General features: G+C 52.9%; 10 protein-coding genes across 10 annotated transcripts; 2 read left to right on the forward strand and 8 right to left on the reverse strand.

Annotated features, from left to right (window-relative positions):
* Positions 1–58: 58 nt before the first annotated feature.
* Positions 59–1,877, reverse strand: BDV17DRAFT_259265 (uncharacterized protein). Its single transcript, XM_073757412.1, has 2 exons — positions 1,319–1,877; positions 59–1,263 (listed from the first exon to the last, which is right to left on the reverse strand). The coding sequence occupies exons 1-2, from the start codon at positions 1,387–1,389 to the stop codon at positions 453–455; spliced, it is 882 nt and encodes a 293-aa protein (XP_073617071.1). The 5' UTR covers positions 1,390–1,877; the 3' UTR covers positions 59–452.
* A 369-nt stretch (positions 1,878–2,246) lies between these two features.
* BDV17DRAFT_259266 (uncharacterized protein) lies at positions 2,247–2,925 on the reverse strand. The gene is made up of 2 exons (XM_073757413.1): positions 2,746–2,925; positions 2,247–2,680 (listed from the first exon to the last, which is right to left on the reverse strand). The coding sequence occupies exons 1-2, from the start codon at positions 2,878–2,880 to the stop codon at positions 2,528–2,530; spliced, it is 288 nt and encodes a 95-aa protein (XP_073617072.1). The 5' UTR covers positions 2,881–2,925; the 3' UTR covers positions 2,247–2,527.
* Positions 2,926–2,997: 72 nt separating this feature from the next.
* Positions 2,998–4,799, reverse strand: BDV17DRAFT_44724 (F-box protein). Its single transcript, XM_073764533.1, has 2 exons — positions 3,421–4,799; positions 2,998–3,358 (listed from the first exon to the last, which is right to left on the reverse strand). The coding sequence occupies exons 1-2, from the start codon at positions 4,584–4,586 to the stop codon at positions 3,343–3,345; spliced, it is 1,182 nt and encodes a 393-aa protein (XP_073617073.1). The 5' UTR covers positions 4,587–4,799; the 3' UTR covers positions 2,998–3,342.
* BDV17DRAFT_44719 (Zn(II)2Cys6 transcription factor) lies at positions 4,800–7,073 on the reverse strand. The gene has a single exon (XM_073764532.1). It carries the CDS (start codon positions 7,018–7,020, stop codon positions 5,014–5,016), a length of 2,007 nt encoding a protein of 668 aa, XP_073617074.1. The 5' UTR covers positions 7,021–7,073; the 3' UTR covers positions 4,800–5,013.
* Positions 7,074–7,407: 334 nt separating this feature from the next.
* On the reverse strand, positions 7,408–9,118 carry BDV17DRAFT_297711 (uncharacterized protein; the record flags this gene model as incomplete). Its single annotated transcript, XM_073763542.1, has 6 exons — positions 7,408–7,795; positions 7,848–8,233; positions 8,279–8,339; positions 8,386–8,565; positions 8,615–8,849; positions 8,896–9,118. 6 exons carry the CDS (start codon positions 9,116–9,118, stop codon positions 7,408–7,410), a joined length of 1,473 nt encoding a protein of 490 aa, XP_073617075.1.
* A 486-nt stretch (positions 9,119–9,604) lies between these two features.
* On the forward strand, positions 9,605–10,192 carry BDV17DRAFT_289845 (cytochrome b5-like heme/steroid binding domain-containing protein; the record flags this gene model as incomplete). The annotated part of the gene is made up of 1 exon (XM_073761744.1): positions 9,605–10,192. The coding sequence occupies one exon, from the start codon at positions 9,605–9,607 to the stop codon at positions 10,190–10,192; it is 588 nt and encodes a 195-aa protein (XP_073617076.1).
* Positions 10,193–10,889: 697 nt separating this feature from the next.
* On the reverse strand, positions 10,890–11,849 carry BDV17DRAFT_289846 (acetate uptake transporter family protein; the record flags this gene model as incomplete). Its single annotated transcript, XM_073761745.1, has 4 exons — positions 10,890–10,960; positions 11,029–11,362; positions 11,442–11,578; positions 11,678–11,849. The coding sequence occupies 4 exons, from the start codon at positions 11,847–11,849 to the stop codon at positions 10,890–10,892; spliced, it is 714 nt and encodes a 237-aa protein (XP_073617077.1).
* Positions 11,850–12,525: 676 nt separating this feature from the next.
* BDV17DRAFT_297713 (bifunctional fumarylacetoacetate hydrolase/alpha/beta hydrolase family protein) lies at positions 12,526–14,334 on the forward strand (the record flags this gene model as incomplete). Its single annotated transcript, XM_073763543.1, has 1 exon — positions 12,526–14,334. The coding sequence occupies one exon, from the start codon at positions 12,526–12,528 to the stop codon at positions 14,284–14,286; it is 1,761 nt and encodes a 586-aa protein (XP_073617078.1). The 3' UTR covers positions 14,287–14,334.
* Positions 14,335–14,409: 75 nt separating this feature from the next.
* On the reverse strand, positions 14,410–16,394 carry BDV17DRAFT_259277 (amino acid permease). Its single transcript, XM_073757414.1, has 6 exons — positions 16,034–16,394; positions 15,719–15,968; positions 15,510–15,657; positions 15,349–15,454; positions 14,939–15,298; positions 14,410–14,882 (listed from the first exon to the last, which is right to left on the reverse strand). Exons 1-6 carry the CDS (start codon positions 16,354–16,356, stop codon positions 14,480–14,482), a joined length of 1,590 nt encoding a protein of 529 aa, XP_073617079.1. The 5' UTR covers positions 16,357–16,394; the 3' UTR covers positions 14,410–14,479.
* Positions 16,395–18,386: 1,992 nt separating this feature from the next.
* On the reverse strand, positions 18,387–20,644 carry BDV17DRAFT_259284 (Zn(II)2Cys6 transcription factor domain-containing protein). Its single transcript, XM_073757415.1, has 3 exons — positions 20,276–20,644; positions 19,829–20,221; positions 18,387–19,782 (listed from the first exon to the last, which is right to left on the reverse strand). Exons 1-3 carry the CDS (start codon positions 20,417–20,419, stop codon positions 18,952–18,954), a joined length of 1,368 nt encoding a protein of 455 aa, XP_073617080.1. The 5' UTR covers positions 20,420–20,644; the 3' UTR covers positions 18,387–18,951.
* Positions 20,645–20,728: the final 84 nt, after the last annotated feature.

Consider the following 20,728-nt stretch of genomic DNA (forward strand, 5'->3'; position numbering starts at 1 on the left):
GGAAGAAGAGAGAAGAGAAGCTGAAGTGACGAGCGGCGAAAGAAACAAAAAGCGGCAAATGATCCTGATTGGGCAGTCTGCGGTCACCCCGACCTGTGCAAACAGAATTTCTACAGTTATACAGCATAACGTCTAATACCTTCTACTTTATTATTCCTTCGGAAGGATATTTAGTTGGTTACTTGAAGCTTTGCACGCTACCAGCTTGGAGTTGGTGCCGGCTCTTGCCCTCTGAACAGCAACAAGATTTGATCATTTATCCTACATGAGCAAAAGACCACCACCCTTGTTCAAAAGAACAATCGCCTCCCATCAGTTCATAGTATCATAGTATGAGTCTCGGACTCGTTTTGAGAATAAGTAAACTCCAGATCCCAACAAAAACCATCGAAAACGCCCAAGTTCGTTCAAATGATTGTACGTTCCTACCGGTGACGCTTTAACTGTGACAACTAGCGCCCCTCGCCGGGAAAGTTCTCAGAGTACGCCGGAGTAGCCAGTCTCGGAGTCCTCGCAGTGGTATCGACCACATCAGCATCATAGGTCATCCCATCCACCATCCGCGCATCCTGGGTAGGTTCCGGGGTAGCAGAAGCGCTTCCAGCGTACGGCTGCTGACTCTGAGCGAGGTTAGCCTCGCCCAGATGCGGCGAGTAAGGCGTCGGCGCAACAGGGACAGCCCGACTCCGACTGGGACTACCAATCGAGCTCGGCCGTCCACTAGAGGACGTCCTACCAAGACCAGGGTGCGAGGTCGGTCCGCTAACGGTACTCGCGCCCTCGCCGAACGCAACGAGGCTGGTGTCTCCTTCATCGCTGATGTTGCCGTCGCCCATGCCGATACTCGAGGTCCCGTCGTCGGGGTCCTCGCTCATCTTGTCCGCGTCGAAGGCGTCGCTCCCAGAGGCCCAGGTTGTTCGGGCGCCTACGCTGCCCGTTGCGCTGGCGCTGCCGACTGTGCTTCGCTCTTTCATGCCCGTGCCGCTGTCGAAGTAGCCCGGGGTGTAGGGGTGGGGAGCGATGGTTGAGTGGCCGCCGCCGCCGCCACCGCCGCCGGCCCGTGCGGTAGCGACCCGCTCTAAACCGGCTAGGCGGGAGATGCGATCGGCGCGCTCGGCTTCGAGGGTGGTGGTTGAGCTCATGGAGGCGTTGGAGGATTGGTGGGCGTGGCGGCCGTGGGGGAGGGGCTGGCCCTGGTGGCCGTCTTTGATGGCGGTGGTGGAGAGGGCGGAGAGGGAGGTGGTGGTTGAGTTGGGGGTTCCCCTAGTAGATGTCAGTCAATTCGTTATATAATGGAAGGAGAGTATAGAGAACGTACGGTCCCATCTCAGAGGGCGTTACCGGGTCGGAGGGAGGCGGGGGGAGGTTGATCAAGGTAGGGGTAGACATTTTGGCGCCTATTTGTATGGCTGTATGCGAAAGGAGTGATTGCTTCGAGCTTTAAGCTGCAGAGTAGATCTGGTGGATTGGCGGGATATCGGAGTCGATCTAGCTTCGGATGAAAGGTATAGTTGGGCAGGAGGATCAGGCCGACGTAGGGCAGTGGCTCGGAGATGTATCCACTGCAACTGGGAGGAGAGGTAGATAGTAATTTGGGGAGGAACGGTAAGAATCGAAGACTACGAGTGAAGAGATTCAGTAATATGCAAGTGCGAAGATGCAGATGCAGAGCTGGAGTGCGCAAGCCGCGGTTTTAGAGTTTCCAGCCGGCAGCCAGTCGATCGAGTGTCCCAAGTTTGTCACACTCAACCCGCCTTGAGCTGTCCCACAGCGTAGATTGCAACTTGTCGCTTGTCGATGAAGGCTCGCAGAGTACAAGTTGATTGTACTGCGTCTGCAACCAACTTGTGCCGGCCCCCAGTGCAGGAGCAGCAGAGGTCGATTGTCTTCCCCATTGGTAGAGAGATGACGTCATCAAGCTGGCGCATCCTCGATCGTACTACGCCTCACTTGTCTCACTTCCCCTGAGACTCATAACGAAAGAAACGGATAAAACATGGGAAGCCAATTTCATAAGCTGAACATACAGCATTAACTTCGACAATACGTATGGTACTTGATTTGGCGTGAGTAGAATGATGCTTCCTGTTGGTGGGGGTATGCACTGCCTCTGCACTGTACACCACTAGCACTATACCTTCAGGTAGACGGCTGAGAATACTCTAGGAATATATGATGAAATGCAAGATCTGAGCTCCGCTATTAGTGAGGCTACTGCGGAGATTTAGCAGAGATATATAATTCTCCGAGCCCACATCTATACACCACAGATATACTCAAAAATCATAAACCACAACCGACAACCTAACCGCAATTCCCAAAATCCTATCCACATATCCTTACCCCTCTCCCTATCATAACTTAACCTATCCCTGACGCCTCAATAAAAAGCACCTCATCGAAAAGCACATGTCCCGTATAACTACTCCCCAAAAACGTACAACCAGCAACAACATTCAGTTCCTCCTCCATTCCCCTCGCCGTATAAACCCCCTTAAGTAAATACCACTCATTCGGCGTATCATAGTTACTCGCAATCGCGCCGAACGTCGCATTCTCCCCTGCATACAGAGACGTCGAGCAGTAATTTGCGCTGCCGGCGCCGCGCGTGCGGGTTTGTACGAACACGGTGTAGTTTGTGTCGGGGATGAGGTTTTATGAGCTGGGAGATTGGAGGTCGCTGGGGTTTGATCGTTAGTGGGGGAATATGACTTGGATGGGAGTTAGGGTTGGAGGCGGGATTACAGGTAGTAGTCGCCAGAGTACGCTGTGTATTCGGCGTTGGAGGCGACCACTTGAGCGACGTTTGCGGCGTGGGGGGTCCCAGGGGGAGAGGGTGCCGCTTTCGAAGCTGGGGTTTTGGATGAGGTTGACGGCCATTTTGACTGTAGATACGCTAGACGAAGAGTGGATGGGGGAGAGAATACAATGGATATGGATATGGGGTGGCCGGGGATTTATAGTTCTGGGTAGCGTAAAGTGAAACAAGGGCCGAAATACACAGAAAGCGATTGTCTGATTGGGGCCATTCCTTGGAATAGATCCTGAGAGTTCCTTAGTTCCTGCCGATCTAAGCGAGCAGAAAGTCAGGTTTATTCAACTCTTCAGCTGGAGCAGTGACGATGCTTAGCGAGTCTAGCCCTGAGAGTGTGGCCTGGAACCCGGGGGTCCAATGATATTGTAGTGCCAGATGTCTTACATTCAGCCAGCATCACCTCCCTTCCAAACACCATCAGTCGTCAAACCTTCCAAGCCCAATCCTGTTGACGGAGACAACGACACATAGACAGGCAGCCGGCAAATAGGGCTCCTCCGAGACATCCAACCGTCACCGTCAAGCGCTCAGTTTCCATACGCACTGCCAAAATCAGCCCAAGCTCAAGCCACAGAGTCACAGCAGGAAGAAGGAAAGGAACCTACTGCGTCAACCTCAAAAACGACGGACTCATCAGCCGATCCTGCCTCGCCCAGTGCCCATCAACAGGAACATCACAGCCACCCAAATTCCGCACAACACTCAGCGTGTCAGATCTCGTCTCCCCCTCCAACCTCCTCCCAAAGACATCATAGTCATCCAGCAGCAGCCCCCTCTCACTCATCCGCATCGCCCAAAGGAGGTTATACTGCGCGTCGCGGAATCCCTCGCTGGGCCGCCAGTCCAGGACGCGCCGGTCTGTCGTGACGTTGTAGCTGGTTTCTGCGACGAGGATTGGTGATCCCTTGCCCTTGCTAATACCGTTGCGGATACACAGCACCGTCTTGATTTTCGCGGAAATGAGCCCGTGATCAGATATCTGACACTCATGGACAAGCTTCGGTGTACTATTCAGAGGTAAAACATCTCCGTGCCCATTCTCTCCTCTTACCCGCTCAAGCGGGACAAATGCCTTCTCTAAACCCCCGGTCAGAAGAACACCCTCCCCCCTCTTCATCCGTTCCAGGCAACGCACAATGCGACCCTTATCTCTCACTGTCAACGTGACGCATGGACATAGATCCACCACCCCGGCCTCAGTCCAGCAGTACTCCCGATAGACCATGGGTCCATGGTACGTCGGCTGAGCGAACGCCTCGCGGCGATGCAGCTTCATGCACTTGACGCAGTATTTGAGCCGCCTGTCTTCGAGCCTCTGGAGGAGGCGATACCGGGTCCGGCCGAGCTTGTTCCTCCCGATGCCTCCGGCTCTCTCGAGGAGGGCTAGACTAAATTGTTGTTGAGAAGGGGCATCAAGTAACTTAAGCTGATAAAGCCTCGGAAACCGCAGCGCCTCATTCTCAAAGACAGGGTTAAGAACGAAGTGAAACGACTTGCAGGTTAGCGCTAGACAAACCTGATCTAGGAGCGGAAGTTCATTGAATATGCGGACGAGGAGGGCATTTGGAAGCTCCTTTAAGCACGCTCGCGGTCTGGACGAGGGCCGCCGGATTAGCCGGAGGAGTCTAGTGATGAGACTCGTGTTGGTGGTGGTGGTGGTGTTGGGACCGTTGCTATCGCCGTCTCCTGTGTTTGGGGGGTAGCTAGATGCTACCTCGAACATGATGTTATGTGTGCTTGGGTGTCTCCCAAGCTCGTGTGCCGAGGCCATGAATGACTCGCTAGGTTCGATGTCGAGTGTCGAATGAAGATCTCGATCTGGGTTCAGAGACCGGGAGTGTGTTCCGCTGACCTGATGACAAGGTAAGTTTGGGGAAAGAAAGGGGATGATGATTCATCAAACCTACGCAGCCATAGAGTTCGGTGATGGCCTCGGTCTATTCACTGCCGTAATGAAGCCCAGCGTACGAGTCAAGGAGCCCCAAAGCGTAGTAGTCGGTTCCATAAAGGGACGAGCAGACGTGCCGAAACGTCATGAGAGCCCGCAATGGTGTTCAAAGATTCATAGTACACCGGTCTAACAACTTCTCTAGTGAAACCACCTAGATACCCTCCTTCGTGGTCATCTCAAACGCCGACATCATTGGAAAGGTATAGATAACGCCGAAGGTAACTCATGCTAACACAAAACCCCAAAGTCAAGCCCCAACCCACGGAAACCCCGACGGACTCAACCACTGCTCGCAGGGGACATCAAAGAACAGATTCCCCAGCTCGGGAAAAGCATTCCACATCGCATCGTGCTCCTGACTATCGGGGCTGAAACCCTGAACACTATGAGCCGTATCCGGACTCAGGTTCGGATTCGGATTCGGATGCAAGTCCAGGGCAAGAGGAACAGCAAGATGCAGGTGCTGCACAACCGGCTCAAGAATAGCCGCGGCCTTGTCGCAGACCGCGCTCCTGGGCGCGTTGGCAATGATCATCTCGATGCATCGCAGGACAAGATCTACAGTCACGGATTTGTGTTGAGGATGCAGGGATCCGTTCCCGTGGAGGATGAGCAGCGTCGTGATCGAGAAGAAGGCGAAGAATGAGCCTAGGCCGTCGACGTACCACCGATATGAGCGGAAAATAGGGTCCGATGAGAGTTTCGTGTAGTTGGATAGGATGATTGCGGCGGCTTGTTCGCATCGTTGGGCGCTCTGCTGGCTTCCCGTTCCGGTTGTGGTTGCTTTGGAGGTGACGGCGAGACAGGGTCTGTGGAGGAGGAGAGTCAGATGGTTTGTGTAGTTTGCCAGAATGTAAAAGTGTGCTTGGTGATAGGGCTCTAGCTCGTGGAAATGCCCAGCTGCAAATCGCATGGAATGGCAATGCTGCTCGCATGCGATTCGCGTATCGAGTGCTTCTACTTTTGCGTAGTCTTGTGCTTGGGGCTGGGATGAGGACTGGCAGATATCAAATGCGAGGTGGTAAAGGCGGAATTTGTAGAGCAGGTAGGTCATTTTGGTGGGTGATCTTGAGTCGGGATGTAACAGGTCGTTGGCAGTTGGAACCCCTGAGGACGGGTTGAGGAGGTCTTCATCTTCGACATCAGCCGGGAGGTCAACGTGGGCGTCGATGCGGAAAGGCATCAAATTGCCGAGACATGTGTTTTGGATCGTGTACAGCATCTGCAAGGCAGCCCAGCAGCGCCGGCGCTCTTCTGCTTCGACACGGCTGACGTTCAGGCGCGCGGGATCAACGGCACAGCCAATGGCAACCGCTATATGCAGGGTTGTGCCGAGCAGAGACCACGCTGGGCCTTGGGCATGGTTCAAAGCGTAGATGAGCAGAACTAGAGACTGCACGGTGCAGAGGTTATGACGAAACATGAAGTTGTCGGCCGTCAGACAGCGCATTGCCGCACACCGGTATTTAGCTGAAAGACTGCGGACATTTGCCCCAGGCGACGGATCACGGCCAAGGTGCATGAGGAGAGGGTCTGTATCGTCGAGAGCAGTTACGGAGAGACTGAGAATGACAAAGAGCAGGGCCAGATATGGTAGAGAGACAGATTTTGGGTTCTGCTTGAACTCTTCATATCTGGCATGAAAGGTCGGATCATGAAGAATGTGAAAAAGAGGCGAAAAGACCCTGAAGTAGGCGGACTTGAGCTCTTCTAGTTGTGGGAGAGGCGGGAGCATATCCAGCAGCTCGTCGGAAACAAGACTGGGACCCTGCTGGTCGAAGAAGGGAAACCCGGTGAGACAGCCAGGGGTAGACTCGTGCATTGCATGAATGAGATCCGAGTCACCGAGATCATTCGATGGGAGAAAACGGACATAATTCGTCGGCGATACAATTAGGCGACCTGATTGATGGCCATGGCCAGGGTCGCTGGGGGACTGCACGATCGCGCGATGGGAAGCAGCCGGACTCGAGACTGGAGACGGCAGGCGAGTTTCATTCCGTTGGCCGAGAAGTGCAGTGGTCACTGCAATGTTTTGCCTCAGGAGGCCTTCCAGCGCAGAGACATTGCCCACCAGTCTGTCCGAGTCGGGCGATCGAGGAACATCGTCGGAGTCCTGACGGCGGAAGCGACAGCTAGACGCGTACCCGCGACGGGCGCAAGTGTCGCAGGGAGCGCTGTAGCCGGAGCTGATGCATCTGATCTTGCGCTGGCGGCAATTTTCGCAGCTGAACGGCAGTCGCTTGGAGGACATGTTGGTGCTGTGGACTGTGGACTGTGAGCTGTGGAACTAAGAGAAGATCTGGGGAGAGTGGCGTCTGGGGAGAGAGTCAGAGTCGGGGTTCAACCGTTCAGGAGATGGTGAGGGGTGAAGGGGGTCGCCCAATTTATGAGTTCTGACGGGGCGGTTGCCACTAATTCCGGGGAGTCTGCACCCAACGGTCCACTAATTTCTAGGCGAATGGTGCCCGGGGTGCAGCCGTTGTCGCGCCTTCCTGTTGCAGCGTTGGCATATGACGCTGCCAACTCTGTAGTTGCTAACAGCTGATTCTGTGAATACTCCATGGAACTCTACCCAAAATGTCCTAAGGAAACTGCATTCTGCTACTGGTATCATGGAAAACAATTATGTACAAACTCATCAGTACGCCTTCTGCATCGGCGCCTTGATCTCCAGCTCATCCATCGCCTGCGTGATTCTCTCTGCGAGCTCCTGGCTCGCCGCCATGTTCGGCACCAGCAGTTCCTTCCGGCCAGCCTTGTGCACCCGTCCGTTGATCATGATGACATTCAGCTTCGAGTGGTCTTGCAAGATGGTGATGTCGTCTAGCGGGTTCCCATCAACCAGGACACAGTCCGCAAAGTTACCGGCCCTGATCTGTCCCATTTCATGCGACCGCATGAAGAGCTTGGCCACCCCGTAGGTTGCTGCAATGATGGCCTCGTGGGGTGTAAAGCCTAGCATTTTTGTGAAGTGCTCGAGATCGCGGGCGTATGTGCCGTGGGGTGTCCAGGCAAAGCCATAGTCTCTGCAGGCAAAGTTAATACAACTCACTTTTCAGTGCAAAGAAAAAGACATACCCCCCAGGGAGAACCGCAATTCCCCGTCGGTGCATCTCTCGCAGTCCGCGAATGGCAGCTTCAAGCTCCTTCTTATAACCGACTTTCTCGGCGGCTTCAGTGGCATAACCAAAGGCACTTGCCTCGTAGAGAGTCGCCCAGAGCCAGTTGATTGCAGGGACAACGACATGCTGGGACTTCTTCTTCTCAAGTGCGTCCATGCCCTCTTCGTCAATGTACGAACCGTGGAAGAGGACTTCGACACCATGCTCGACACACTGCCTCACAGAATCACGAGCTCGAGCGTGAGCGCACACTCTGATATTATGTTTGTGTGCCTCGTCTACACATGCCTTTGTCTCTTCATCGCTGAAGTAACAGTCCGTTGCGTCGCGAATTTCCGTTATCTGTTTCATTAGCAAGGCCCAACTATTGAGACTGGACGCACTTACAGACTCTCCAGACATGGATATCTTCACCTGATCCACACCCAACTCAACATGTTCACGTATACTACGTCGTTAGTATGGTAGGTGGCCATCTCAAACAGGGGCCTTACACTCGACGCATCTCGTCCGGTCCGTCTGCGTATGCAGTAATCCCAGGAACCAAGTCTCCGTCACTTCTCGCCATCTCCTGGCTATTGGCGAGATATCGAGGGCCGGGAATGTCTCCTGCGTTGATCGCATCGCGCACAACGACATCCAGCCGTTTCTTTGCGGCCGCTGCTCCAAAGCACCTGGTTTGTCAGCCCACCCATTTGACGACAACGCGTTAAGGAAACTTACATGGTATATCCAGAATCAAGGAAGCACTTTGCACTTCGTGCAGTCAAAAGCGTGTGCTCCTCAATTCCCAGCTCGCCCAGTCGGCCAAGGTCTCCTCCATTCCAACTGAAGTGGGTATGTGCGTCTCCCAGACCTGGAATCAAGGTCCGGCCACGGCCATAAAACACTCGAACCCTTGGGTTCTTAATCATGTCTTCTTTGTCAGGGACTTCGCCGACGTGTACGAACTTCTCTCCTGCTGCTGTTAAAACTCTCTATCTGGCAAGCCATGAAAGTCATACCTGCGATCAGAACATCACCGTCGTACGGCTCCTTTCCAGTAGCATCGATGATTTTGACGTCCGTGATCAGAATCTTTGAGTCTGGATGCGTGCCTGCGATGCTGTACGACTTGGGCTGCAGCTTATCGTCCCACTTGAGCTGATCTATGTATGCGACGTTGCGGGGCGGTCCATTGTAGGGTTCGAATGGATAATCCGGCGAAGACCAAGATAGCGACGACATAGTGACTCCAGGTCTCTCTCGAATGAACAGACAGAAAAAGGTGAAAGGTGATAGCCCCTACCGGCCAGATTTAGGGTATATATACAGCGTCCAGCAGTCAGCACTGTCAGGCATTAAGCCGGGGGCAAGAACATCAGATATGGAGCCGACTACAGTAGAACTAGACTGCTCTAGGGCGATCCACGGCGGCACGCGGACGCACCACTGGGATCCCCGCTGCGAGACCACGGGCGATCGAGGTGAAACTACTGAGGGCACCAATGGCGACGATGGCAATTATCCATCTCCGCGCAACGCCGCCCTTCGCCGCTGGGAAACAGAGTAGGAAGCCCGAGGTCCAGACGGGGGTTACCCTCGGGCGATCTCCGCTCCAGATGCGGAATTGACAGGCACCGCCCAGATTACTGGATTCATCGGCATCTGTCTCTGCCTCTTGCAATTCAACTTCCTGCTTCTCCTCAATCCATCCACATACTCACTGCCAAAATGGGCTGGTTATCGCTCAGTCGCCGCGCCGAACAACATATATTATCGGTTTCTACGTTCAAGAAGACAGGGGCATACAGCGAACATACAGAAGACATCTCCATCTCGAGTCCAACAGAGTCACCACAGATCCAGCCCCCAGCTCAATCGCGTCCATTCGAGTTCCTCGGCCAGATATACCCCTTCCAACATCCCTCAGTCTCAGACTCAGATATCCCCTACATCGACCCATCGATTCTCTCGTTAGTTGAAGAAAACTGGAAGAAGAATGCCAAATCCCCCACAGCAGACCGAACAAAGCCATCGTCAGAATCACATCCAAAAAACGAACCCCCCGCCTGGATTGTAATCGACAATATCGTCTACGACTGCACCGCTTTCCAAACCACACACCCCGGCGGCTCCGTCGTGATCCGCAGCTTCGTGGGGCAGGACTGCTCGTGGCAATTTTGGCGGTTCCATAGCATGCAGCATATGAGGGATGTTGGCCGGCCACTACGCATTGGGAGGACGAGTGGGATCAGGAATCGATTCAAGGAGCCGCCGCGGTATGTTGGTGTTGCTGGGGGGTTTGATGATGACTGGTGATTCAATCTTTTTTTTGTATGTATTTGATTTTGGAGTTATGAGCGTTTGTACTTTATGCATCTGGGAGTCATAGAGCGGGACACATAATGATTGTTTGAGGATTATTTTGTAGACTAATCTACCATAGCGCTATGGAGTGTACTAGACATGTTTGACTTTGACGGTGCCAGAGGTGCTGATGTTGACATTCTCCACTGAGTGGAGGGCACAATGGCACTTGGAGCTCGCTATCTTAGACCATTGCTCCGGACCCTCTGCACGTACGTATGTACTCTGTTGCTACCTCAGGAGGTCTAGATAACAGATAAATCCACTGCTAAAGCCACCTGGACCTTCCAATTTGATCCCTCTATCAAGGCCCTCTCTACATAATATATTTGCCAGCTTGCATCTATTTAGTGTTGACGATTCACTATAGTAGTATGAAAGCTCTGAACATCATTGATATCCATTACGATAATTACATAACTCTCAGTTGTAAACTATTGAGTAGGTAGTTTCGAGACATAACAAGACAAGATCAATTCGATGCAGTCCAATCAAGTCCGCACACAAATTAGCCCTTATTCAGACCTTGCTTTGCTCACTGGAGTATCAGACAGACAATCCAGGTTTGCATCCATCATTATTTGAATCGTCCACCATACAGCATCATCTTACCATGTGTCATTTGAAGGACTAGCAAGTCTGTAGATACCTAGGCCATGTCGAAAACAGGGACCTTGATCGGCGTAATCCCTACCCAAAGCCCAGCAGTCCCAGCCCAAACTACCACAAACAAGCATCCGTTAGCAACCACATTACAATCCCTCCAACAAAAACTGGAGAAAACTTACAAGAAAGAAAACAGACCACAACCCCAAACGAGTACCCGGCGGTCATGACCCCCGTGTTACCAGTCATAAACCCCACAGCCAAAAGCATCAGACAAAAATCAAGCATGAACAAATCCAAAAACAACACCCAGGTACTCCTCATCGCAGCAACCGTGTACAGCACCGTAATAATAAACCACACCCATAGGTATATCGCGACCGCCTCGTTGAATTCTTGACTCGGCATCCCGGTGGAAGCGTCCGTGTATGCGGCTATGATTCCGCTGCCGGGGAGGTAGATCATTGCGTAGGAGAGGTTGAAGGCGCCGTAGGAGGTGAAGACTGTTGCGCCGAACTGGTCGGAACCATATCATTATCAGCAAAGAGTTGGTTAAGGGGTGGGTAGGGATGAAGGAAGGAGGGTATGGGCGTACCGTGTTCCCCGTAACAAACTCCATGATCCCCGCAAGGAACTGGCATACCCCGCCAAAGAAAACCAGCATGCCGACCATGACATTTGGGGATTGAACACCGCGCGCGTGCAGGCCGTAGACGGAGATGAGGAAGATGTCTGCGTGAATCACATAACAAACTTAGCCACCAGCTCCCCTAACACTCCCATTGCATTTCATCAGGTACATAGAGAGAGGGTAAGGGAGGGGGAACGCACCCGAAGCAAAAGAGATCAACCCCAGCGGACTCGGGTTCGCGAAGCTGCGGTGCACGACCGGCAGGGGTGGTTGGGAGCGGTCATTCTCGTGGCCGCCGGCTGTGTATTGTCGGTCGAGGTATTGCTCGTTGGACTTTTCGGGGGGAGGGGCCGTGCTTGAGGATGGTGACATTATTTTCCACTTCTTGTTGTGGTTTGCCTATAGGGAGAAGAAATGGAAGAGGTACCAATTGAGCGTAAAGGTTCAGGAGGAAGTATATGGCATGAATATTGCCGCGGTGATTTAGGGTCTGCTTTATAGGATGGTGCTTGGGGTGCCCGTCCTCGTGCTCACTATGGCACTTAGGGTAGGTACCATCGAATTGCTAGCACTACCTAGGACTATCATCTACCCTCTCAGTCATAGTCCTGGACCGGGTTTGGGTTTACGCCTACGGAGCACGCCCGCTGGACCTCGTCCTGTGAAGGTTGAGCATTGACGACGGAGTAGTTTGACTTGACATTTCAGCAGGGTCCGTCTCGAGAGCAATATCACAGATCGGCAGCAAGCTCCGCCGTGGTACCCACGCATTCCTTGGTCAGTGAGCTAAGAATCCTGGAGTCAGACTAAAGAATCCTGGGGGTGTCGATCGCCTCGGTGAAGCGCGGGAGTGGAGATGCTGCTCTATAGTGGACACTGCACTGTGGGCACTGGACGCGGCGAAAGACGGAGTTCCGCGACTGTTTTTTTTTTTGGAGAGAGGCCCAGTAGTGAGGGGTAATATTCACTTACTTAAAGTGAGGGGCAGACGAACTCACAGGGAATCTGAATTCAATTGCAAGATTAGAAGATAATTTGTGTCTACGGCATGGCCACTCAGTTCAATTACGCCGCGTATGTCGACCCCAGCTCGGGCGAGGACCGCATCGGCCATCTCGACCTGGAGACAAACCAGATCCAACCTTTGGCATTCACATCGGGCACGAGAATCGGAAACCTGTACCAGGTGATTGAAGCCGGCGAAAGTAACATCGTGGCTGCCCGCGAAGCCTCGATTGATTTGGCAAGTGTCAAACTGCTCCCCACCATCTCCGGCCGCGACATCCTGGCAGTCGGCAAGAACTACATCGAGCATGCCAAAGAATTCAACAGTTCGGGCTTCGACTCCTCCGACAAATTCGACCAGCCCACCGCCCCCGTCATTTTCACCAAGCGCGCGACCTCCATCATCGCCCACGGCGAGGACGTCCTCCTGCACCCGGGCTTCACCGAGACACCAGACTATGAAGGCGAAATCGGCGTGATTATCGGCAAGTCAGGACACAAGATCCCCGAGTCTGAGGCCTTGGATTATGTTTGGGGGTATACCATCATCAACGACTATACCGCGCGAGAGCGCCAGCGCGACCACAAGCAGTTCTATATCGGCAAGTCGCCCGACACGTACTGTCCCATTGGGCCGGTGGCTGTGCCGAAGGAGAGATTGCCGGAGAATCTGCGGCTGCAGACGTTTGTGAATGGGGAGAAGAGGCAGGATGCGACGATTGATCAGTTGATTTTTAGTGTTGAGAATCTGGTCTCGACGCTCAGCCAGGGCCAGACGATTCAGCCGGGTGATACCATTGCGACGGGGACGCCGTACGGTGTTGGATTCGGGTTCAGGCCGATGGTCTTCCTCAAGCCTGGCGACGAGGTCAAGGTCTCTGTCTCTGGATTAGGATCGCTAGTTAACCGCATGGCTCCCCTCGACGCCGTCAATCCGACCGTCGAGCGCGTGCAAGCTGCTACATCCATTCCCGTTGCCAACACCAAAGCACGCTCCAACAACGGCCTCATCAAATTCAACAACAAATCCCTCTTCTACACCTTCCAAGGCAACAAGGACGGCTCCCCCGTCATCTTCATCCACGGCCTCGGCGGCTCCTCCTCCTTCTTCACGCCCCTTCTCGAGAATCTCTCGCCCACCCACGCGCTCCACCTCACAGACCTAGAAGGCCACGGCCTCAGCCCAACATCCGCCCTCAGCAGCCTCACAATTGCCTCGCTGGCATCCGACATTCGCGCCGTCTATCAACAGTCCAACACCGCTTCGAAACCGGCAACCGTAATCGCCCACTCCATGGGCTGTCTCATCGCGCTTAAATTCGCCCTTGAATCCCCCGACCTTATCAACGGCCTCATCCTCCTCGGCCCCCCTCCCAGCCCGCTCCCAGAAGCAGGAAGCAACGGATCCTTTGCCCGCGCGGAGACGGTTCGGGCAGGCGGGATGCTCGCGGTCGCGGATGCCGTGGTGGCGGGTGGTCTCTCGTCAAAGACGAAGTCTAGCAACCCGCTCGCTGTAACGGCAACGAGACTCTCCCTCCTCTCTCAAGACCCAGAAGGGTATGCAAAGGCATGCATGGCTCTTGCGCGGAGTAAGGATGAGGCTCTTGAGGTGGAGGAGATCAAGGCGAGGACGTTGATTGTCACAGGCACGCAGGATGCGGTTAGTCCGCCGGCGTTGTGTGAGAAGTATAACCAAAGGATTGGGCGGAGTGAGGTTGTGGTGCTTGAGGATGTGGCGCATTGGCATCTTTTTGAGGATGTTGAGGGTGTTAGGGGGGCTGTGTTTAAGTTTTTGGGTGTTTAGATCTGGTTAGGTAGGACTCGTATATATGTGTTATGCTATAGAATGAAATAGATATGGCTCTGTTAGAATTAGACTTGGAGAGAATATCCATGTTCACTGTCATTATCTACTTCATACTTCGTACTTCATGCTCGTTACATACTACTTTGATTACAAAGCCCATCCGCCGAACTTCTCCCTGAACACCAGAGCTCTAAGCAACCCACTCCACAAACCTCCTCCACGTACCCCCCTTCTCACCCCCTCGCTCAAGATCCTCTCGAGTATAAACATCCGTAACCAAGTCCACCTCTTCCAAGCCCACAACCCTCGTCCTCTTAAATATTTTCCACCCGACAAGCATCCCCGCCATAATCGGCAACTCGATATAAAAACTAACAAAACTGACCCCGTCAAACCTTGGACTGAAACAGCTCCACCCCTGCACGAGGACAATCACAATGTTCAGTATCACGCAAACCCACGGACCAAGCGGGTATAGCGGGTTTCGGAAGGGGAGGAGGTGGGTTTTTGCTTGGGCTTTCAATGCGCGGCGGAACCGGATGGAGGTTATGCCTATGGAGATCCAGCTTAGTTGGTTTGAGACGCCAACGATGCTGTACCCTTGTCAGCGTGTGAGTAGAAAAGGAAAGGAAAGGGTAGGTCAACATACTTCTGCAACCAACTCCACAACTCCCCCGCCCCAATCTTACTACTCCCAAAGCAAAGGCCACTCACAACCCCGGTCACGATGACCGCAACCCAAGGAACTCGATTCCGATTCAACCGTCCGAAGAACCTTGGCGCGTGGCCAGACAGCGCAAGTGTGTAGAGCAGCCTAACCCCTGCGAATAAGGCGTGATTACCGGCTGACAAGACGGACGTCAGGATCACGGCGTTCATCACGCTCCCGGCGGCTTTTGTGCCAGTCATTTCGAAGACTAGTGTGAAGGGGGAGGTTTTGACGGAGCCGGTGGAGAGGGACGGGTAGGTGTAGGGGATGTTGAGGCCGATTATTAGGGAGGAGAGGATGCTTTTTGTTGTTAGTTTGAGTGAACACTGGTTGCGGTAGGGGTGACAGACTAGAAGATAAGAATCCGCCAAAACACATTCAGGACGACTTTTGGGAGAGTCCGCGCTGGGTCTTTTGTTTCGCCGGCGGTTATGGCGATGGATTCAGTGCCACCGTCTGCTTTTCGTTAACACTGCTCTCCAGCAGGCAGTCAAGTAAACTATGAAATTACAAGCAAATGCAGCCGTAACAAACACAGAGGCAAATCCACCAATTCCACCGACAAAGGGCGCGTCCGGAAGATGCCAGTTCTCGCCGCCGATATAGTGGCCTGATTCGTTTCCTCCGCAGTTTACGACGATACCGAGGATGATGAAGACCTGCCCTCCTCTTTTTAGGACAGACGAATCACAATACGATCTGGAAGGCGCAATGACTTACCACGATAGTAATCACCTTAAGCACACTCATCCAATACTCAACCTCGCCATAAACACGCACAGCAAAAAGATTCAATGCGACGAGGACAGCCCAGAAAATCATACTAAACGCCCAGCCAGGGAAGCTGTCACTGTCCGTCCAGTACTGCAGTACAATTTGCAACGCGACCAGATCCGCCGCTGTCGAGACCGCGTCGTTGAACCAGTAGTTCCAGGTAAGCGCGAAGCCAAACGCATCGTCCACGAACCGACTATACAGTATAATCAGTACCACCAACACACATGCACCAGAAGGATGGAATATACAGGTGCATACCTAGCAAAAGTACAGAAACTCCCCGCAACAGGCACAAAGGCCGCCATCTCGCCGAGACTCAGCATAGTCGAGAAGACGATCCCGCCGGAGATGGCATACGCCAGGAGCATGGAGGCCGGTCCACCAGTCGCCAGGGCCTCGCCGGTTCCGAGAAACAGGCCCGTGCCGATTGTTCCTCCGATCGCGATCATCTGGACTTGTCGCGCGGAGAGGCCGCGGTTGAGAGTGTCTTGGGCGCGGCTGCTGCTGCTGCCATTGTGGTTGGGGCTGGAGTCTTGGTTGGTGTGGGACGCGGGGGCGACGGTGGGTTGTTTATCGGTCATGGTGGTTCATATTCTGGAGTACTGGTGTTAGGAGAGATATACATAAAAGTGATTGAAGATAAGCAATGCCTAGATGCTGGGCAGATCTTGACAGCTCGCCATCTGGAGATTCGATTGCGCCTTCGATTTCCAGCTGTCATGGTTTTCCCCAGGATCCATCAGGGTTACATTGATCGGCGATTCCGATTCGCCCAGAACCGACGGCAAGCGAGATATCTTGTCCTCTGCATAGAACCCCTTTTCGACGCCGTATGATTCCCGATTTTGAGGTGCTTCTCGCGAGTGCATTGTTCTCCCAGGTTGTGGTTTGCGCACTAGAGTATCCCATATCTCTCGACGACGCTCCAATGTCCCACTTATAGCGTTCTTCCAGCGCATAATTACTGCAGGAGAGCCAAACAGAATATCGATACTTTCAGGTCCCTGGGGCATGTCATGTATGCGACTGGGTGCCGGCACTGGGTTGATTGCGATGGTTGACGAAGCTGGCATGGTGTGGAGGTAGGCGGTTGGTTCGGAGCGGGCACTGGCGGAGGCTAGAACCAGAGATCCATGACGGTTTTCGAATTGACAAGCCCATAGAATGGGTACTATATGTCTTGCAGTGGGGAACTTCAAGCTTCGTGATGCTGATGTTCAAGTTGCAAGTCGGTAAGTGCGTTCAAGAATTCAACCCATGCAGACATTTCTTAATAAAGGTACCTTACTCACCTGGAAAACGAAACACCAGCTCCTCATTAGACAAAGATGCTATTAATTTCAACTTCTGAAGGGGGAGAAGAAGTAGTGGAGAGGATCCTCTGGTGAAGGAAAATCTGCAAAGTAAGTAACACAAATACACTGCTGTTGGTCTGTTCAATATGGCTGAGGTAGGCAGAGATGCCGGTGCCTCCAAAGAGCACTAAGCCTCAAATGCTGTTGCATTATGTCTCTCGATTGAAAATTGATCTATTGTGCTAGGTCACTGGGCATCGAGCTTCATTCTCTGTCGTTGGCACAAGGTTAGACGAGTTGGATGATTGAGGTGATGTGCTCCAAGACTTTTCTTCAAAGCTGCTTTGCGACGTATTTCCCATACATTGCTTTTATTGTTCAGACTTCTGTCCAAAGTAGGCAGAAGCCTCGACTGCGTGCTATTCGCCCGTTCTATGCTATAATTGACACTAAAGACACCATCCAGACTAGGTAAGCATTATCCCGGTCTCCAAATCTCTGTTGGCCGTGCTCCGTATTTACCAAGCTGGCGACCGCATTCCCATCTATGACTTCGATGATGTAGAAGAAGGTTTAAAACGCCAAAATGCACCTCGCACACATCACTCTCACCATCCTCCTAGCCCTATCATCCACCCTCACCCTCACAACCCGCCATTTCATCACCCGCCCGGACCTCTCCGTCCCCCTCGACTAAACATCACCACCCCCTCACCTTCACCTCCACCCTCACAACCAGAAGACTACATTTTCTTCCTCGCCCCTACCCCGGCTTTACCCCCTCAAGTTCCTACCCCACCCAACCAGGCGCATACATCCTCCGACACAATGGAGACCTAATCTGGTCCGGAGCGGGCTACTTCGCCGGGTACGTCGCGAATTTCGGACCCGCGGCCATAGACAGAATAGAACCATTCTCAAGGCTGCGCAGGGGTTACTCGTGCCCGAACATGGGCAGATGATTGGGAATTATGATATTCTAGATGAGAAGTATGAACTTGTGAAGACTGTTAGAGCGGCGAGTCGTAACTTGGTTTCTGTTCATGAGTTTGAGGTTCTCGATATTCAGTATGGCGGGAGGAGGGTGTTGATTCAGACGCCGGTTCCTGTCAGGAGGGATTTGGCTGAGTTTAGGTTGATGGGGGGGGGGGGGTAGTGCAGAGTTGGGTTTTGAGTAGTGGGTTTCAGGGTAGGTATTTTAGGCCGCTGAGTCTGAGTTGGATTGGATTCTTGGAGGGATATGCTTGCTGACGATGAGGAGAGGTAGAAACAGATATTGGAACTGGAGAGTTGATATTCTAGTGGTATAGTCTGGATCATATCACGCCCAAATAGCTGTCCTTAACAAACCTTTCCCTTGCCAGTTTGCACTATGTCAAGAGCCCTAACTTACTGGTGCATACCATATGGTATTAGACAGCGCCACCCCCTCCAACAAACCGGTCCCTTTAACGGCTACACCCCCAAAAATGCATGGGACTACTTCCACCTCAGCAGCGCGACCAAAGACCGCGAGGGTAACTGACTGTGCTGAGGACGTCGATTGGTTTTTCCGACGTTCAGGATCTCAGTAGAGTTCGTGTCGCGGTGGAGGCTTGTAATAAGGAGGGGAGGATCCTGCGTAAGAGTAGGGCGACAGGATTGACGGATCGAGCGCCGTATATCTCGGATCAGGTCCGTCAAGGCTCGCAAGACGTACTGGTCGAGGGGGAAGAAAGAAGGACAGGTTTATAGATTTGACAAATTTGTGTAGAAAGTAAACCAACCGGGCCCTTGGCAATGCGTGATCATGTAATAGACGTTACCTAGGCTTTTCTTGAACCGAAAAATGAACGCCCCTTGCCCATACAGCGTGTTTTAGTGGCAGCGCCATCGTAAACCCTATACAGAAGACCGACCCAGACTATAATCAAACATTAACGTATACCCCGCCGCCGCAGCCGGATACTCCAAGAACGGCAGGATGACCGGATCCGCCATACTCTCCAGATAGATACAAACAGCAATACACTCCTGCCTAACCCGTCCCTCAACCCAAGGCTGCCACTCCGAAAGCGAACACATCAGCCCCATCCACCACGACAGTATAACCAGCGCGCGCGGGTCCCGATCTCGGCACAGATTCACAAACACGGGGTCGATCCGCCCCATCCATGTCGCGCATAGCGCTGCGTTCTGCATGTTTGGTTCGAGTTCTAGGTAGGGCGTTAGAAGTTTGATGGGGTACCAGTATGGACTGCTCTCGTCGTCCGTGTCTTCGGTGATTCCGCAGAGGTCGCATAGTCCCTGGTGTAGACCTTCTCGGCCCTTCGTAATCTCATATCGAAACATCTTACTCTCGTCCACGTGGTTATGCGCGAATGGTACGCCCCATATACTCCCAGGCACATACTTGCCCGCTACCTTGAGGATGGTAGCTAATCCGCCTTGGATGGCGAGCCAGTTTAAATCGCTTGGTCGGCTGGTAAACACCCAAGAATCTTGGATGGAGAACTTTTGTGGGATAAGCGACGTTATCCCCATAAGCATACAGGCTGATATTAGCGCGCTGACATTTTTCTCGTCCACGCGGGTTTGCAGGGCGCGTGAATAAAGCCGTAATGCTCTTTGCCAAAAGTAGGCTTCTGCCACTTCTCGCGGTTCGTTAAGAGGTGACATGCGGTTCATGTGCAGGATCCCGCAGCCGAGGATTGTGTACATGAGGTATGGATTCTAACATCGTTAACGTCGATATCCGATTGAAGAAGGAGAAACATACGTCAAAAGCAACATGAATCATCTCCCTCCGCATAACCGCCTGAATCATTGGCGTGCCAACCGTATTCGTTGAGCTGGACAAGAAGAAATGGAAGCTGTTCACGGCCATATTAAGTACCGCATCGTAGTCGCCCATGATCCGCGGTGCAAATGCTAGGTCATTGCCTAAAGCATACCGGACTCTCCCTATCGTATCCGCAACGGATAGTGAGGTCAGTGTCCTGTCTGGGTTTGAGCCTGTGCTCTGACTTCCGGGACTACGACCGAGTGTTCTAGATGATGCTGACGATGTGGGTGACACTGTTGATGATGATGCTGATGATGGCGAGGAGGGGTAGATGCATGATGCCCCGTAGTTCTCGCATCGTTGGCAGGTTGGTCTGCGTTCATCGCACTGCGTTCGTCAGTTCCACGCGATGTATTATACCAGTGGAGATACAGAGCTTACCTTAACCCTCCTCATCTTACAAATAAGACACCCATTCCTCGACTTCTTATGCGCTCTTCGAGCATGATATACTGGCCTTGCCGGCCCCTCAGGCAATGTCACCCGGAATGTGCTCTGGAATCCCTCGGCAAATGCGGGGGCCATGACGGTGTTGCGTCACTTCTAATATCTAGCGTATACGAGATCTCGATATAGGTAAATTGAAAGTTAGTCAAGCGGCCCTCTACAATGGAGGCTCTTTTCCTAGATAAACAAGGCATCGACAGGTAGGAAGTGATGAAGAAGTGGGCTGCATGGATACGAAATCATCGCCACAATAAGAGCCACGTGATCGGGCGCTGCTTGTCGCCTCAGGCACTCGGGCTTCAACCCCCCGCTTCTCGTTCGTTGAGGTCTGGTTTCCAAAGACTCTGTTGCATGAGGCTCGTAAGAGGATGAGTTGTAGCAATTCGT

This window comes from Aspergillus undulatus (assembly GCF_047715775.1).
Source record: "Aspergillus undulatus strain CBS 261.88 unplaced genomic scaffold BDV17scaffold_15, whole genome shotgun sequence".
Classification (NCBI taxonomy): domain Eukaryota; kingdom Fungi; phylum Ascomycota; class Eurotiomycetes; order Eurotiales; family Aspergillaceae; genus Aspergillus; species Aspergillus undulatus.

Excerpts from the sequence above, each read along its gene's own strand:
- BDV17DRAFT_259284 (XM_073757415.1), bottom strand. The coding sequence starts at position 20,419 with ATGGCCCCCGCATTTGCCGAGGGATTCCAGAGCACATTCCGGGTGACA. Across the intron at positions 20,222-20,275 it reads GTAAGATGAGGAGGGTTAAG|TGCGATGAACGCAGACCAAC; the intron begins GTAAGCTCTGTA and ends TGACGAACGCAG. Across the intron at positions 19,783-19,828 it reads TGATTCATGTTGCTTTTGAC|AATCCATACCTCATGTACAC; the intron begins GTATGTTTCTCC and ends TAACGATGTTAG.
- BDV17DRAFT_44719 (XM_073764532.1), bottom strand. The coding sequence starts at position 7,020 with ATGTCCTCCAAGCGACTGCCGTTCAGCTGCGAAAATTGCCGCCAGCGC.
- BDV17DRAFT_259277 (XM_073757414.1), bottom strand. The coding sequence starts at position 16,356 with ATGACCGATAAACAACCCACCGTCGCCCCCGCGTCCCACACCAACCAA. Across the intron at positions 15,455-15,509 it reads TGTTACGGCTGCATTTGCTT|ACGGTGGCACTGAATCCATC; the intron begins GTAATTTCATAG and ends AACGAAAAGCAG. Across the intron at positions 15,299-15,348 it reads TGGCGGATTCTTATCTTCTA|CATCCTCTCCTCCCTAATAA; the intron begins GTCTGTCACCCC and ends AACAACAAAAAG.
- BDV17DRAFT_259266 (XM_073757413.1), bottom strand. The coding sequence starts at position 2,880 with ATGGCCGTCAACCTCATCCAAAACCCCAGCTTCGAAAGCGGCACCCTC. Across the intron at positions 2,681-2,745 it reads TACTCTGGCGACTACTACCT|CGACCTCCAATCTCCCAGCT; the intron begins GTAATCCCGCCT and ends ATCAAACCCCAG.
- BDV17DRAFT_44724 (XM_073764533.1), bottom strand. The coding sequence starts at position 4,586 with ATGGCCTCGGCACACGAGCTTGGGAGACACCCAAGCACACATAACATC.
- BDV17DRAFT_259265 (XM_073757412.1), bottom strand. The coding sequence starts at position 1,389 with ATGTCTACCCCTACCTTGATCAACCTCCCCCCGCCTCCCTCCGACCCG. Across the intron at positions 1,264-1,318 it reads ACGCCCTCTGAGATGGGACC|GGGAACCCCCAACTCAACCA; the intron begins GTACGTTCTCTA and ends GACATCTACTAG.